General features: G+C 37.9%; 1 protein-coding gene across 2 annotated transcripts; it reads left to right on the top strand.

Moving 5' to 3' along the window:
* Positions 1-4,239: 4,239 nt before the first annotated feature.
* GCG (glucagon) lies at positions 4,240-13,771 on the top strand. Of its 2 annotated transcripts, XM_087864377.1 has the most exons (6): positions 4,240-4,308; positions 7,336-7,436; positions 8,967-9,128; positions 10,787-10,924; positions 12,506-12,649; positions 13,321-13,771. In XM_087864377.1, the coding sequence occupies exons 2-6, from the start codon at positions 7,345-7,347 to the stop codon at positions 13,325-13,327; spliced, it is 543 nt and encodes a 180-aa protein (XP_087720503.1). In that variant the 5' UTR covers positions 4,240-4,308; positions 7,336-7,344; the 3' UTR covers positions 13,328-13,771. The 2 variants fall into 2 exon arrangements, with proteins under 2 accessions (XP_087720503.1, XP_045639445.1); XM_045783489.2 differs by lacking the exon at positions 13,321-13,771 and having other exon boundaries at positions 12,506-12,653.
* Positions 13,772-14,123: the final 352 nt, after the last annotated feature.

Genomic DNA, 14,123 nt, shown 5'->3' with positions numbered 1-14,123 from the left:
TATTCAGCCACGCTAATATGATTTATACTTCCACCAACAGCTCTTTTTATTTTCATTTTTTTTTTTAAGATCTCATTTCTTTATTTTAGAGAGACAGCACAAGCAGGAGGGGCAGAGGGAGAGGGAGAGAGAGAATCAGGCAGACTCCACATCGAGTGTGGAGCCCAACGCAGGGTTTGATCCCAGGACTCCAAGATCATGACCTGAACTGAAACCAAGAGTTGGACGTCTAACCTAATGCACCACCCAGGTGCCCCTTCTTTTTAAATTATATAACTTTTTTCTTTTAGTTAAAATTTATGTAAGTCAAATTTATATAAATCTGATTTTTTAAACCTTAGTTTGCCTGTTCTTGAACTTCTAAAAACGAGTTGGTACAGTATGCAGTGTTTTTGTGTGTCCAGCTTCTTTCACTCAGCGTAGTATCTGGGAAATCCATCCACATTGCTGCCAGTACCAGTTTTTCATTCTTTTTTTGTTATTGTTGTTTAGTAGTATTCCATTATATAAATTCCATGCCACAATTTGTCTATTATTTTATTTTCTGACAGAAGGTTGAGTTGTTTCCAGTTCTAGCCACAGCTAGAAAGCTGCTGTGAATATTTTTGTATGAGTCTTTTTGTAGATAAATGTTTTCATTTCTCTTGGGTGAAATTACTAGGTCAGAAGGTAGTTGTTCATTTAGCTTTAAAGTTTAACCTCTTCCCAAAGTGGTTGTGCTGTCACTTCTTTTTATATTGCATTTCTTTGTCATTTTGAATAGATAATTAAGTCAAATGGACAAAAAACCCCAAAGTACAACAAGTATATATTGAGAAGTGTTCTTGGCACCTTGTTTCTGTCTACCTCACTGTTCCATACTGCCTCCTGCATGTAAGTGCTTCCATTAATTTCTTGTGCATTCTTCCAATTATTTTTAAATGCAGTGATGATTAAATAAACATGTTTTGTCCCATTCCCTCTCCTAACACAAAAGTGGCCTACTAGATATCCATAATGCACCTCCCTATTTTCACCTATCTACATATCTTAGAGTCTTTCTGTATTGGTGAATAAATAGCTTCTTCATTGTTTTTTCTAAACCCAGCTCTATTGATGGCTCCTTGGATTGGCTCCGACTTGTTACTATTCTACACAATGCTGCAGCGGAGATCCTTGTATCTACATCATTACATATATATGTAGTAATAAAATTGGGACAGATGTTCAGAATGGTGCTTTAGCCTTATGAGGCCAAGGGTTATAGGTATTTGTAATTTTGTAATATTAGTAAATTGTGCCCCCAAACATGCTGTAACATTTTGTGCTCCCCTGAGCAATGCAAGAGAGATCCCCTTGTCCATAGTCTTGCTGCCAGAGTGTAGTGATCTTTGCCATTCTCAAACATTTCAATCCAACTATTCTGAAGAGCTGAGGAAAATAAACATGCAAAAATCCTACACTCCATGATTTCATCAGGTGAGGTCCTAAGAAGAACCCACTCCATTATTTGTGGGGCCAAGGGCAAAATAAAAATGCAGAGTCCTTGTTCAAAAGTTATTAAGAATTTCAAGATGATCAGAGTAGAGTATTAAGCCAAGCACAGGGCCCTTCTAAACATGTGGCCTCACGCAACAGTATAGCTTTTAAGCCATAAAAGTTATCCCTGGTCCTAAGCATCATAAAGAAAGAAAGAAATCTTTGAATAAATACCTTATTTTACCTTAAAACTTGATGCATATTTTTGTACTACTCCATATAATAATTACATTTTATATTACTTCTATCAAGTCAAATTGATCTTTCAGGAAGGTATATCATAGTATTATGGGGCAATGCCCCCTGGCAGCCACCAGGTACCTCCAATAGTCTGATGGGAGAACTCTAGATGGCATATCCCAGAATTCCCCTGCTTCCAGACAAACTATTTAACACTAGTCATTTAAATATAAGGACCCCCACTTTCTCTGCCTCACATCTGAATGACCAAATAACTGCAGTGATGGGAATTGAAGGCCAAGTGGAGGCTGGTGTTGGGACAGTCGTTGGAAGAAGATCCACAAATCCACAACTGCACTGATGTCTGTCTTAATGTCTGATTATACGATGTCCATTCAGGAGCCTGCTCTGCTCTGCTAAGTAAGAGAACAGAGCTCTGTACAACGAGGCTTGGAATGCTTCTGCGTTTTCGGAATGTTCTTATTAGTGGTGTTGGGGACTGCCAAGAATCAGTGTTGGTGGGCTGGACATGAAGCTAGAGGAAATTTCCTCAAAGAACTTGGGACAGTTCCTTCTGATAAAATAGAAAGCAAGTGCAGTGGAGGGAAACAAGTTTTGTAGTAAGATATGGCGGAGAGCAAAGCCAGGTGCTGTGTTAAGGGCTTTATATACATCCCCACAGAGCCCCCTTCTTAGGACTGCTCCATAAACAGATAACATCTGAAAAGACAGACACAGAGGGGTGAAGAGACATCTATCAAATAGGCAAAGAGAAAAAATAGAACTGAATGTCAAACGATTAATACAAATATAGCCAGTATACTCATGAGGATTGAGGTAAGAGGGAAGAACAATTTGATAGTAAACTAATCCACACTTTGAAGCCATTACTGTATCCCGAAGTGTTCATCCATACTGTCCTGAGGAGGCCACCTTTCTCTGCTCTTTCGCCCCCTCTGCTGGCAGTGCTAAGGCACGGTCCTCAGGTGAAAACAGCAGCAAGCACTGGGGAGAAGATGAAGAAAATGAGGTAGGTATTTTCTGCAGCCATACTTCTCAGATTTTAATATGCACATGAATTCCTTGGAAATCTTGGTAAAATACAGATTCTTATTAAGTCTGGGCTTGGGCCTAAGAGTCTGCATTCCTAGCAAGCTCCCAGGTCGTGCTGGTTTTTGGACCACACTTTGAACGGCGTGGCTTTACACCATCGTAACCACCAGCACAAACGCTCCTCCTGAGGTCTCCCAATTTCACATAGAACTGATCTCCATGGCCTTTAACTGGCTCTACATTCAACACTGGGTCCAATTCACAATTGAAGAGTTTAAGTTCTCTGGTTGCTTCCATGATTTACTTCCGTACAAGTCATCAGCTTTCTCATGCGGTTGATGGTAGTCAAATACTAGAATCTAGCCAGGAGATATCGCAATGATTTTGTCATATGGAGTCACAGTTTTATCTTACAAGAGTCATTTAACCAACCCTCTCATTTTGCAGGTGAGAAAGCTGGGGCACAAGGAGAGTGTGTGACTTGACCATAGTCACACAGTGTGTTGATAGCAGCCAGACCAAAAATCTAATTACACTGACAACTGTTCTTATGCTGCCTGTCCAGGTCATTTCGCATTCTTCTCTTTCTCTAAAATGACCAGACTCATATCTGCAAAGTCCTATAGACCATTAAAGTCCTAAGTGGTGGATCACAAAACCCAGGAAACGTGACAGTATGCATCTCATGTCAAGAGTTTTCCCCACATTCTTTCTTTCGTGAATTGGTGTCCAGGTCTCTTATCAACAGAGTTAGTCTTCATATATCCATGAGAAGAAAAAAGAAATACTAGTCCCCGTCCTACTATCATCACCTATCTTGGATGTTTAATCCTTATTTTGCTTTATCTTTTCTGCCTGAATCCAATTTACTACAACAGGACACATTAGGTCTTAATTGATAAATTTTTTTAAATTCTCCTCCAAAATAATACAAATTAATTCCATAGGGTGGGGATGAGAAGATTCTTATTAAGTATGTGTTGAGTGAATGATTTATTATTTGGGTAGGTAATAGAATGAACTGATTATTGCATTCAGATAAATGCATCATAACTAGACAGCAAAAGGAAGGACTTGTAAGACCCCCAAATGAGGCCCTGCTCAAAGTGGGGTTAGCCATAAACTATGCAATTTCAAGGGTTTTTTTTTTTTCCTTCGGCATCAGAATTCACTTTAGAGTACTTAAGTGATTTTCATGCCTGAATGAGAGTGAAGGGTGAATTTCCAAACTGCCCTTTCCATTCCCAACAACAAGAAAAAAAAGCAGGAGAGTAAATACAGTTTCCTGGTCTCAGAGGTCCCACCCAACGTAAGCATAGAATGCAGATGAGCAAAGTGAGTGGGCGAGTGAAATCGTTTGTAACAAAAACTCATTATTTACAGATGAGAAATTTATATTGTCAGCGTAATATCTGTGAGTCTGAACGACGCGGAGAGTATATAAATGCAATGCGTTCTGCTGCAGAAGTACAGAGCTTAGGACACAGCACAGCCAAAGGTCCGCAAAGAGGGCTCGCTCTCTCCCCACCTGCTCTGCTCCAGTCACGGTGTCAGAAGGTAAGATTAAGAGGGAGTGATTGCAAGACTGTCAATCCTGTTTGGGGTACAGTTAGGTATTTTTAGGGGGGCAAAGTATTATGAATTAAGAGCTGTTATTTCATCTTATACCTTATTGCTAATAATTCAAGGGGCAGAATGGAGATGAAAAAGTGATATAAGATATATTTACATATATTTATTTTAACGTCGTGAAGCTGAAAAGTGACTTGGATAAATAATCCAATGCAAAGATATAAAATAGAAAGAAAAATAAAGATTCGAATCAATGCACTTGTTATAAGATTTAACTGTTAGGAGAACTGCTTTTTTAAAATAAGTGGTAACATTTTGAAAAATAAATATTTTCCTTGGGTTTGATAAATGTGTATACTACTTTGAACAGAAGGCGCCTTTTAAATTCAGCAGAAATGTGGCCATTAGAGAAGCTATAACAGCAATTGCTCCTTACCAATGAAAACTTACGGCTTTCTAAAAGAGCAGAACCAACATCATCTTTCAAATATTCAAATTTCTGATAAGTCTATCAACAAAATCAAAGCCATGAAATCAGTTCTTCATAAATGAGACATAGCATATCTGGTGCGAGAAAAATAGACTCAAGGATTGGGAAGCCTTTGGATGGAACTGCGTAAAACCACGGATTAATAATCCCTTACTATGTATTAAAAACCAACAATAATAAATAATATATCTAAAATGTTCACATTCTGAAATGAAATTTTAGTAAATATCTTTAGGAAAAAAACAGATGTTCTAAAGTACCTATTTAAGTTCTTAAGGACAAAGAACAATTTTGCAAAGATCCTCAAAAGCTGAAAATGATTAAGTGGTGTGTTTTTGCCCCACATATGAAGGACCTATAAGAAGAAATAAGCCAACCCGTTTGAAGAGTACTTATTTGGCCTACAACACCAATATATTTGGGGATATAGTATAATGACACCTTGCCGAGGTCTAAGGTGTATCTTCGTAAAAGACTTCCTATACAAAGAATACTATTGTTATGATATTTTCCCTTAAATTTGAGTAGAAATGTGTGGTTCTTAAAAAAATGCAGGTTCTTTCCTTAGACTACCAAAAGGGGGGTGATTAAAATTCTTCTCTTATTGAGTAGGAACCTGACCCAAAATAACATAAATATTTGCTTTCTCAGTAGTGGTATTCAAACACTTAATATTACTCTTAAAATTTTCACAACTCTGTAGGCTTCCACTAAATGAATGAATGAAATTTTTAAAGATCAGTTCTTTTCAGTAGAACTCATTTTATTGCCTATAGAGGACTTCAGATACTCACTTCCGTACGGTTGCTTCTCTTTCAGTTAGTTTCCACCATGGCAGAATCCCACCTGTCCTAAATCTGCCTCCGTAGAACATACTAGAAAATACTGTCCAATCTTTTGGAACTTTGCAAAAAAGGAATTATTTAGGACTAAACTGACTTTTTAACAGTAAGTTAACCCTAAAAAGAAATGCTTGCTGTAATTTTTTTAAAATTCCCCAAAGACTGAATTTACAGTTGAGAATTATAATCAGAAGACACTACCTGCATATGTGACAAAGTTTCCCAAGTTTGCCGACTAGGTAAGCTGAAGCGGAGCGAAATGCCTAATTAGTAACTTAATACTGATGAATGAAGAAGGGTGCATGTGTGATTCCTACTGTGTTGCTTTGTCTAATTGACCACTTACTCCACAAAGACAATATTTCAAAGAAAGAAAAAAAAAATACCACTGCAGGAACTACGGTCTCCGTGTTTTAGTGCCAAAGACAGATAGTAAATATGGCGAGGATGTTAAAGAAAAGATTGATAGTTTAAAATGATAATATTTGTAAAATCCTTATTTCAAACCAAATGCCATGTGCTAAAAATACTCATTCAAATTATTTATGGGTAAGCATAATCAAACTTGGATTGAAATCCCCACTTCTCAAAGTAAACACGGTCGGTCTTTGAAAGTAGCAGAGAGAAGTTCATGACAAACACCGGACTCAAAGTTTCCACGCAGTGACTAGAGGAGTTTGCCCCGTGGGCACCTGCCGCCACCCCCATTCATACTGATCCCCACCCCATCCACGCCGCATCATCATGGCCTTGGCATCCAATGGCTTCACGGGGCATCTGCTTGTGCTACGGAGACAAGCAACCAGGTGTATCGTACAACCAGGCCTAGGGTGTCAGTAGCAGTGAATGACATGTCCTGGACTAAGTCCAATTATAAAACAACCTGGGGACTTCAAGACTTCAGAAGCAAGCATTAATTTTCTTTATGACACTGATCTCTTAGTTTCTTAGTTGTGATTGTTCAAGTTGCCAGAAGCATTAGTTCTTGTTGCAAATTGCTTGTCTTTAAAATGATTTTTCCCTTTAATTTAGAACAGGTCAAAGCACCCTAAAATACCTCAAATCTGTTGGTCGCTTTATAATTACAAAGTCTAGACCAAGTTACACTATTTAAAATATAAATGAATAATACATCTGAACCGACAGCTGGTATGCCAAGTTGTAGCCTGAGGCTGCTTTAAGATGGTTGAAATGCAGTATAATGTAAATGCTTGGAAGTGGAGGACTATTAATTGAAAGCCAGACTGATAGTGAAGGGGGTGGCATTATGGATAAGGTGCCATTCAGGCTAACCATATGTAGCGTATCATCCACAGTAGATATTTTAAATGTTTATCATGGACATTTTTAATTTCAAGTCTGGAAATGAGTCTTCTAATCATTAACACAAGTGTCCTGCACTAATGAAAAAGCTTAGTTGGTGGTACATATCTTCTTTTTTTAATTGGGTGGAACATATCTTTTGTATCCTTTTTATTACCAAACAAAATCTGGGGAAAAATATAATCCACTATTTGAAATTAAGCTGGAAATACTGTCGGAGTAAAATTGATGACTAGCTTATTCTTTCTATTTGTAATATTTACTTAGTCAAAAACGAACTAATTTAATCTGACAGGTTTAAATATGGTTGCTGGTCTCCTCCTACCCTCTAACCCCTGCCCCTGACTGTTCCCACAGGCAGCAAAAATGAAAAGCATTTACTTTGTGGCTGGATTGTTTGTAATGCTGGTACAAGGCAGCTGGCAACGTTCCCTTCAAGACACAGAGGAGAAATCCAGGTATTAAATCCCTAGACTTGAACTAACATAACATTATGGTTAGAATAGAGCCTGTAAAAACTATGATCAGGGAGTAGGTCTCAGTAAAATACTTAGTTCGTTTTCCAAATGGTCAAGGTATCACTGTGATAAAGGCTTTTCTGCGGCATAGATCAGAGTATGTGCTATCTCATAACCAAAGGGGAGGGCAATGTTGCAAATTCGTTACACGGGAAATTATCTCTTTGAAATCTTCAGCTGATCCCATCTATCCATTCATTCCACACTGTAGAGTAGATTATTTTAATTGTTCATACCAACCTTGTGTCTCTTTTACTCCTTTTAAAAAATAGCGGTTAGTTGCTAATTGGGAAAGTCATATGCGTTCATGATAGAAAATATTTTAAAAACATGCAAAATTTTTTCCAGTACTCAAGCTTCACTATTCAGAGAAAACTATTCATAATTCTAAAATTTGGTGTATTACTTTCCTGTATTTTATGTTCACTGTATATAAATATATCCCAGATACTGTTTTTTCTCTTTTATTATTTGTTTTTTTCTTATATCATTAAAAATATCTATTAAATGTATGACCTTTAATGACTGCATACTATTTCATCTCATAAATGTATAGTATTTATTTAGCTATTCCTCCTTTATTGAACACTTAATAATTCTTCCAATTTTCCCACAAAGAATGTTGCAAATAACATTTTCCCCTATGTTTCTTACTATTTTCTGAGGATAGATTTCTAGTAGTAGAATTACTATGTCAAAGGGTTTGAATGAGTCTAAATTTTTTATATTATCTTGCCAACTTGCTTTCCAGAAAAGTCACACACATAACACACTCCCATCAGCAGTATAGAAATACTTCTCTCACACTATCCTTCCCTGTGTTTAATCCCTGCTAATTTGACAGGTAAAAATAGTATCTCATTTCTATTTCTGAGTATTAATCACATTGACTATTTCCCCATATTTACCATGCCAACCAACTGTTGATTATTGGCATGCATATTATCCACTATACAGTTTCAGATTACCAAGTCCACTTTTTCTTGTCTTTTTTTGAGTGTTTAATTGTCTTTCTTCCACCATTAGCTGCCATATAACCAGGTAACTGAGCTAGCTTTTTATATTAATATATGCAAAAACACAATTAGGAACAAAAGTCTGCTGCTGCCCGACAAACAGGCGGGAATTTTTTATTCTTTTAAAATAGTGAAGCCATTGATCTCTTCCATCATTATGAGCATAATCATGAGTAGATGCATTAAAGGGAAAAAAAGACTCCTTTAATCCCATTTCAGAAAAAAGAAGCCAGTTGAGAAATCTACTACTAGAATTCAGAATCAGAGTGTATTCAATTCCAATAAAACTGTGGAATTCCCATGGCAAGCTAAAGGTGTCTCTGAACTACCCACTGAAATACTCAAGGCACCTGCCTTCCAGCTTCAGAAGTGCAGCGTATTATGGAGACGATGCTGTTCAAGTGACTCTACTCTTGGGGAGAGATTTACTTGCACCAATTACTGTTCTTCACAGATCATTCCCAGCTCCTCAGACAGACCCGCTCAATGATCCGGATCAGATGAACGAAGACAAGCGCCATTCTCAGGGCACATTCACCAGTGACTACAGCAAGTATCTGGACTCCAGGCGTGCCCAGGATTTTGTGCAGTGGTTGATGAGCACCAAGAGGAACAAGTAAGGGTCTGAACCTGGTCCAAAAGTTGCACACAAATGTGTTACAGAAATAGGTCTACAATTTCTCCTGGCTTTTTTTTATCGTGCTCCTCAAATCGTGCCCATAAACTCTTCCAATTTTGATCATTTTCAAGGTTGATGATGCTGTCCTTTGTATTATTCCTCGGAATGTCCCCTCCCCCTCCACACCTCCAATCCCCTTACCTATCCTCCAATGGGACATGGACTTTAAATGATATTCCCAACTGTGTCTTGGTCCATTTCCCTTTAAAATCAGAAGTCGACTTCTGTGGAGCCACAAGGTTAGGCATGTAATTTCTGACCAAAGGATAGAGCAAATTCAACATTCCCTTGTAGGGTTCAAACTCATGACTGTGATCACATTCAAAGTATCCTCTAGCCAAGTTAATCATGGTAAGGGATGGAAACAGATGCAGTCTTTTTCTTGTAGAATACAATCCAAGATACACATTTAAAATTACAGCCTAGCTGCACAGCATAGAGAGAGAAGAAGGCAAATAAGAACACAAGCCTATCGTAAGGCATACATTTTAATGCTGGATTTTCTTTGACAGTGTTGGGTTTTTTGCTACATCTAGGCTACTGGAGGAAATCATCCGCAAGGGTTTCACAGAGATGGTGGAATTTCACAATTTCTTTGGAGGGTGGCCCACAAGGGGAAGGGAGTTATGCATACAAAGTAGCTGAAGGAATCTAAAAATCAGGAAAAGGGCATAGATTTGTCTGGATAGAATAGAGAAGGGAGAGAGGAAGTGAGAGCAGGAGAGTGAACAGAGCCAGCAGGAGAAACAGGAGCAACAGAGTAGTTGACCTAAAGTTCTTAAAGTGGAAGTTACAGCTGCAGGAAAGATGGCGGTCACGGCCAGAGCAGACACTGGGAGAAGTCCCTGCCAAGGACTACAGATGAGACCATTGGCAAAATGTGGGAAATCACAAATTTGAGAAAATGAAAACAACTGTCCTCATTTCTAGAAGGGGAATGCCACAACGTGTTTAACTAACGGGAAACAATTTTTTTCTCAGGCGGTTTCTGTTGTGTGTTTAAGATCAACCTTCTGGGGCAATATATGTAGGGGAAACTGAGGGAAGCTAGTCACCCCCCTACACAAGAGCTCTGCACACCCTTGAGGGGGAAATGGAGTCTTCTTCTTAGCTTTCCTCATGGCTGGTCCATCACACATTTCTTTAATCCATTATCATGTGGTCCCTTTGATGATATTTTGAGATAATCCTTTACTTTCCCTTGAATCGCTTCATTAACTCTGACCCCCATATGGACTAATAAACAGCTGCCTTGCTTGAGAGTAGCACAGCACAGGGCAGAGCCCACATATATTGAGACTGAGGTAAACGCAGCTTTAATAATCAATGGCACAGACAAGCAGGGGAGGCGAAAATGGGATGCCGGGTAGAGTGGAGGGGCCTTAGCCTGCCTCAATTGTTATTAGCCCTATCCCATCAACCCTGGATCCAGGTAATAAATGTAGCTTCAGAATAATCCCCTGGCCACCGTCATCTCCCAAATCTCCCTAAGCCCCTTGTACATAGGATCCCGAACCCAAAGCTGCACTGCTTAAAGGTGAGAACCATATTGCTAAAGAGACAGATCTTCAACTTAACTTTCACATTTCTTTCAGGAATAACATTGCCAAACGTCATGATGAATTTGAGAGACATGCTGAAGGGACCTTTACCAGTGATGTAAGTTCTTATTTGGAAGGCCAAGCTGCCAAGGAATTCATTGCTTGGCTGGTGAAAGGCCGGGGAAGGCGAGAGTAAGTCTGTACATTCTTATTTAACATTTTTTTTTTGCATGATGCTGAAAACTTAGACTACAGTTATCTATATATGGATCTGGATTACAGAAGCAATTAGTATAGTCTCACAAAGTGAGGAAATAACTCGAATCGGTGGGAGACAGTCTACAAAAGTCTAGTCTGTTTTATTTTTGATAGAAAATATTAATAATATTTATAATTAATAATCATCTTCTAGTATAGTTGTGTTATAATTAAGGTATTTAGGGGGCGCCTGGGTGGCACAGCGGTTAAGCGTCTGCCTTCGGCTCAGGGCGTGATCCCGGCGTTCTGGGATCGAGCCCCACATCAGGCTCCTCCGCTGTGAGCCTGCTTCTTCCTCTCCCACTCCCCCTGCTTGTGTTCCCTCTCCCGCTGGCTGTCTCTATCTCAGTCAAATAAATAAACAAAATCTTTAAAAAAAAATAATTAAGGTATTCATTTGTCAACCCACGACACTCTTGATAACAAAGAGAATGCTTTTGATAACTGTACCAGGACAACAAGCTTAAACTAGAACTGTCTCTGGAAAACTAGAGATAAGGAAAAAGAAGACATAGGGCTGAAAACTGAAAGTCTGACTGTAAATATTTACACGTGGGATCACATATACGTGGGTGTCAGGTTTCAGGTAAAAACGTGATGAAGACGAAAAGGAACAAAACTTAAGATGTGTAATGAATTGCCACTCAAACTACAGAGAGGTGGAAACACCCATAGATTTAACAATATGCCCATTTTTTAATAGGGCTGTCATATAGACAACCACTAAATTGTCAAAGTTGAAAATGAAGCTAAAGCCTTTTGGGACTTTCTTGGAACTTACCACAACCAAACAGATTCCTGAACCATCTCATTTTCTCCTGATCATTTTGATTGACATTTGAAATATGAGAGGCAGGAAATTCATGTTCAACTCTGTTTTTTTTTTAGTGAGATTTAAAACAAGCTCACTGAGACTTAAAGAGATCTTAAGACAAAAGGAAACTAGTATTGTCGCTGACTTTTAAAACATGAATGACCAAACCGATAAAACTAATGGTAAAATAGTCGCTTACACTTGAGGATATGTTATGGTGTTTTAACGTCATAATGCCAAAATTCTGCTATACTAAACCATTCAAAAAGAAACTGTTGTATAGACTAGTTTTAATCCTTTCATACTGCATGTCGCAAGGCTGTTCAAATAATCACTAGTTTTATGAGACATAGTACACTTTTCTGAATTATAGACAAATTAAGTCTCAGTAATAACATCTGTGCTGCCAATACACTAAAATCTTTGAAGTAGCCTGGAATATTGAAAAGGGCATGACGCTACATAGTTTTGGTCTCAGATCCCAGCTCTGCTCTTTCCTACCTAAATCATTCCCTTTCCCACATGGAAGTTTCTGTGATGCTTTTTCCTGGTAGGCCCGTGGAAATAGAAACTGTTTTCTCAGTTGTCCCCATGAGACTTACCAGGGATATGCAATCAGTAAGGACTTACCTAAAACATTTAACCAAGCACTTATTTAACTTATTTTATTAACTTATTTAACTTATTTAATTTCTTCTCAGCTTCCCAGAGGAAGTCGCCATTGTCGAAGAATTACGCCGCAGACACGCCGACGGCTCTTTCTCTGATGAGATGAACACAGTTCTCGATGATCTTGCCACCCGGGACTTTATAAACTGGCTGCTTCAGACCAAAATTACTGAGAGGTGACTGTATTTTAGTTAATTCTGAAACCATCAAAACTTCCATAAATATTATCACACAGGCTACAGGTTGTTCCCGACGTCGGGGAGAGGGTCTTTTTTTAGTCTCTTGGTATATAATCAAAATTAGGAATCATTTAAGAAAACATTATTATATTCATTTTTGACCATTACAGTCCTCTCCATTTACCCATTTATTCCAAAAACATTTCCTGAGTGTCAACAAGGGACAAGGCATTAAGAACACAGATAGGAATAAAACATGGAGATGCGAAGTCATTCGCATATTAACGTCACATTAAAAATTGCTATCTATACATGTTGACACTTTAGCACAAAGTAAAATACCAGCATACATGGTATTAGAGACTGAATGTAATAAGCATCGTAGTAAAAATCTAAACACCAAAACTTAAGCATTTATTTTGATAAGTTATAAGCGTTTTTTATGATTATTCATAAACTTTATATTTCTTGATAGAGGAACTTTAGGATAAGTCATCTCTGAATGCAAATGTTTGAAGAGTTCAAAAGAGTAAGGGATTTATAAAATGAAAAGATTGACAAACAAGTTTTATCAAAGTAAATCACTGAAATATTTCCTGGATAAATTAATTACATCATCTCAGTCTTATAGCTATGCTAAATCACTGCCGTTTTTTTTTAATTCCTAGGAAGTAAGTATGTCACTCTTCAAGATCACCTTCACATCACCTGCCGGCCACGTGGGATATTTGAAACTTTAAGTTCTGTAAATTTAAGAGGTGTATTCTGAAACCATATTGCTTTGCATGCCAATAAATAAATTTTCTTTTAATGTTGTGTAGCCAAAGATGGTAAATGGAATAAACCATTGTCAAAATATTGCTAAAATACCAACTTTAAAATATGAAAATGCAGAATTCTCTCATTTTCTTATTTTGGATGAAATACCCTAACCTGCTTACATTAGCAATGAAATTATTTTTCTGTGGTTTAATTTGTACATATAAATTATTTCAATCACAATATATCTGCATTGTAATGGTAGGATAAGGGCAGACTAGTAGCCACAGTGGTACAACAGGAAAGAGACATTCCTCTTGAAACGTTTGTCATAAAAGTGCTCTGCTTTCAATATATCAAAGGTAGATAAATAAAATTTTCAAGCTTCTTTACCATTGTCTGTTTTCTGTCTTCTTCGTGACCCCACTGCTTCCAAACCCCCTTTCTTCCTAAGCTCATAGCCCATGAGCCAAATCTAGTGCCGGGACATGGCTTCATGATTTGAATGGCGGCACGGGGCTTTAACATTTTGGGCGCACACTGAAAAGTCGATGTATTTTATATAAACATATTGATTTCTGGCTTATTTTAAAAAAAATAAAAAAATCGTCAGGCAATATCAGACCTACAAGACAAATCTCTGCTGGAGCTAAGCACCAGCTGCACCCTTCTGAGGGGGCACAGGCTCTTAGTCAATTTTGTTTATCTTAAA

Source organism: Ursus americanus, chromosome 1 (genome assembly GCF_024610735.1).
Source record: "Ursus americanus isolate L20-20 chromosome 1, mUrsAme1.1.p, whole genome shotgun sequence".
Taxonomy (NCBI): Eukaryota; Metazoa; Chordata; class Mammalia; order Carnivora; family Ursidae; genus Ursus; species Ursus americanus.
The sequence above is the reverse complement of the archived record's forward strand: the minus strand, read 5'-3'. Positions and strand labels throughout refer to the sequence as shown.